General features: G+C 48.7%; 1 protein-coding gene across 1 annotated transcript; it reads right to left on the bottom strand.

The window, feature by feature from the left end:
* GJA8 (gap junction protein alpha 8) lies at window positions 1-1359 on the bottom strand. Its single transcript, XM_030869249.2, has one exon. It carries the CDS (start codon window positions 1357-1359, stop codon window positions 1-3), a length of 1359 nt encoding a protein of 452 aa, XP_030725109.2.
* Window positions 1360-4038: the final 2679 nt, after the last annotated feature.

The following is a 4038-nucleotide window of genomic DNA, read 5'->3' on the forward strand; positions in this document are numbered from 1 at the left end:
TCATACCGTTAGATCGTCTGACCTGGCCCGGCTGCTGGCTTTGCTCAGCCTGCTCAGGGGTCTGGTGTCATCCCCAGGCAGCTCCGGACACAGGGAAGGCGCCTTCTCAGGCGGCAGCCCCTGCTTTGATACCTTCTCAGGCGTCAGCTCTTGTTTCTCAACCTCCTTCCCCACTTCCGGGGTCTCCATTTTCTCCCCGTCCAGCACGGCCAGGCTCTCCTGGCCTTCCGTGCTCACTCTCTCTGCCTCCTGCCTGTTCTCTCCTACCTCTGGTTCTGCTTCCACCTCCGGTTCTGCTCCCGCCTCCGCAGGCTGCCCCTCCCCCTCCCCTTCCCCCTCCCCCTCCCCCTCCCGGGCTCCCACCTGAGCGTAGGAAGGCAGTGTCTCTTGGTAGGCCCTGGACAAGTCCCCTAGGGGCCCGGTGCCCATCTTCTCCTCGAATTGACTGAAAGGCTTGGCAGAAAGTGGGCTGGCCTCCACCATCCCAACCTCAGTAAAAGGGAAATAATGGGACACGATTTTCTCTTCTTCGAGGAGCTGGTAGCCCTTGGCCTTCTGGATGGAGGAGACAGCAATGGAGTGGAGGGACTTCTCAGGAATCTCCCCCAGGGGCTGCTCCACTGGCTTCTTGAAGGCCGATCGGATTCTCTTCAGGCCCAGGTAACTCACCTCCAGAATATTGAGGAGGAGGGACACAGAGGCCATGGCCAGCATGAACAGGATGAAGATGGTTTTCTCGGTGGGCCGTGACACAAAGCAGTCCACCACGTTGGGGCAGGGCCACCTGCTGCAGCGATAGAGAGGCAGGATCCGGAAACCGTACAGGAAGTAGTGGCCCACGATGAAGCCCACTTCAAAGAGGGTCTTGAAGATGATGTGGCAGACGTAGGTCCTCAGCACGGTCCCCTCCAGCCGGAACTTGGTGCCTTTGCTGCTGCTGCTGCCCTTCTTGATGCTGCCCTGGTCCGCTGGGACGGGCGACCTCTCGCCGCCGCCGTTGCCAGGCGACTGCTGGCACAGCTCCTCGGCCGCGCGCTCCTTGCGCTTCTCCTCCATGCGGATGTGGTGCACCGCGTGCCCCACGTACACCAGCGACGGCGTGGAGACGAAGATGATCTGCAGGACCCAGAGGCGGATGTGGGAGATGGGGAAGGCCTCGTCGTAGCAGACATTCTCGCAGCCTGGCTGCTGGGTGTTGCACACGAAGTCGGACTGCTCATCCCCCCACACGAGCTCCGCGGCCGTGCCAAGGATGAGGATCCGGAAGATGAAAAGCACCGTGAGCCACACGCGGCCGATGACCGTGGAGTGCTCATTCACCTCCTCCAGGATGTTCCCCAGGAAACTCCAGTCGCCCATGTCTCACCCACCTGGAGGAAGGAGAAGGCAAAGCTGAGCCGCTACAATGCAATCTCGACTCAGCCTCTCTTTGCTAACTCTCAGGGTACCTCTCCTTCCTGAGTGACTGGCAAGGTCAACGGCGTAAACAGCATGTACTGAGTGCTTCCTCTGTGCAGACTAGTATTAGGGAACGAAAGAAGCATAAAAGAATCTGCTTCCACTGGTTTCCTCATCTGTAAAATGGGTTCACTTCACAAGCTGCCTGAAAGGATAAATGAGGCAGTATCTGTATAAGCCTTGAACTCCACCCCAAAATAAGGGTTCATTGTTGATCATAAATAGAAACCCATGGTTACATGGATTTAAATCAGAACCGTAAGCTGAACTGAGGTTCATGAGTCATAATGCTGAAGAAATATTCTAATCCATTTGTGTCTGGGCCCCCAACAAAATCTTGCTATGTATGAAATTGCCCGTAGTCACCTTACTTTTGACTGCGTTAGGGTATATAATGATTGGATGTTGGAAGTGGAAGGAAACATTTTTTTGAATATCTACTTTATGACGGACCTTTGACATTACATTTTTTCATTCAGTTTGATCCTGCTAGACCGTAATCTTCATGAGGGTATAGACCACACCTGTTTTATTTACTGCTATATACTCAATGCCTGTCACAGAGCCCAGAACATAATGAGAGCTTGATAAGTGTTTAACTGATTTGATTCCACCACCTGAGAAAACTGAGGCTCAGACAGGTTAAATAATTTTTCTAAGATCAGACAGCTAAATAGTAGTGGTTCTGTCTGTCTGATCCCAAAGGCTGGGTTCTTTCTGTTGCCCCATTGAGATACATTGCCTGTGATTGGAGCTATACAATTTTGTGACCCCTGTACTCTCTCTTTTTTTTTTTTTTTTAAGGGCAACGTATTAGTTTTTTCCTGCTGTGGTAAGATTACCATAAACCTAGTGGCTTAAAACAATACAAGATGATTTTCTTACAGTTCTGTGGGTTATGTGAGCAACATGTACCTTACTGAGCTAAAATCAAGGTCTCAACAGGACCATGTTCCTTGTTGGGGGTTCCAGAGGAGATTCAGTTTCTTTGTCTTTTTCAGCTTCTCGTGGCTGCCCACATTCCTTGGCTTGTGGCCCTCTTTCTCCATCGTCAAAGTCAGCAATGTTGCAACTCTCCCACCTTTCTTTCTTTGTGACTCCTGTACTCTTAATTTACGTTTTCTCTTCTCTACGTTGAAATCTGGAAACCTTTCTTAATAGCTTTACAAATTGAGAGCAGTATATATATATTATTATTATTATTACTCTTTTAAACCCAAAGAATGGGAAGAGTGCTTTCGGAAGAAATCATGTTACAGGGTGAGGAAAGTCCTCTAAGACAGTTTTAGTGTCCCACAGAATGAAAAGGATTTAGGGTCTATAACTGTGGCTATTTTAATAGAGCTAAGATTTGGTCTGTAGGAAAAAAAAAATACCATTAAACATGCTAGTATATAATGCCCCTAGCAACAGCAATGACTAGTGAACATGGGATTGAACTGACAGGGGTGATGTGTGCAAACTGGGTCATTTGTCCAGTGCGAACCTGTGGGGCAAGCTGGTAATCTCTGAAAGACTCTGATCAAAACCTCCACCTCAGCTGATGTTCCCCATGTTGAACTTCTCTAGCGCTGTGACGTTTACTCATCACTCCCCTCGGACCAGGGCATGAGCCCATGCTAGAGATGCTGGTCCAGGCTTCTCCAGCTGTGCCCCACCTTATAGGATCAGAAGTCCGTGGGGCCAGAGGAATACACCCACGACATTTAACGACAGGGATATTTGCTAAACGCTTGAATGAGTGATGAGAAGTGGTATCTTAAATTAGGTGGGATTTTCATCTTTAGGAGAGGATAATCTTCCTTCCAACCTGCGGTTTGGAGCCTGGCCAGACAGAACTTGGTGACCGATACTGATTGCAGGTGTGAACAATGCCCAGGCTATGCTCTCAGCTGTTTCTTGGTGAAGAGCAGAGAGTGTTGCTCCCCTTGAACCAGAAACTTCTAGTTAGGCAAGGCATCCAACAGCAGCTTCTTTCCTCCTGGGAAGGTGAGAGCAGCTGTGGCATCCCTAGTCGTGACCCTGACATTGGGAAGAGTTCCATTTAGGGATGGGGAGTTGAGAGTGGGAGAGGGTCCTCTACTCAAAACCAGGCATTCAGAATCCCAGTCACATGTATGTAGTTACACTTCTGCCTTTAACACTCCTCAAACTGCAGCTAAATCTAGTATTTGCCCTATTAAAGAGTGGCAGCCATTCCCATTGCCTTCTGGAAAAAGGTGGAAAACACTACAATCAGGTAAACAGCCCAAGCATCAATCCTATTGGTGGAAGAACCAGGAAAATCCAAGGTTTTTTAACCAAAAAGGTCAATCTAAAATTCATGTCAAAACAATAATTTGTGTAATTTACTCCTATGAGATCAAGTCTGGCTTTAACGAACTCTAAATCTAGTGGTGTTGATGCCTTATCCGCATTGATGTATCAACTCATTTTACAATATTACTTGTACCATATTAGTCCCTTTGGGATTTTGTGTGTATTTCACTCATGTACCCACATGAATGTGTGTGGCGAGCACAAGCTCTCAGGACTGTATGTCTACCAGTCTTGTTTCCCCTTTTTAGGATCAAAAGCTCT

Source organism: Globicephala melas, chromosome 1, assembly GCF_963455315.2.
Source record: "Globicephala melas chromosome 1, mGloMel1.2, whole genome shotgun sequence".
In the NCBI taxonomy this organism is placed as follows: Eukaryota; Metazoa; Chordata; class Mammalia; order Artiodactyla; family Delphinidae; genus Globicephala; species Globicephala melas.

Coding starts and splice junctions, on each gene's coding strand:
- GJA8 (XM_030869249.2), bottom strand. CDS start 1,359: ATGGGCGACTGGAGTTTCCTGGGGAACATCCTGGAGGAGGTGAATGAG.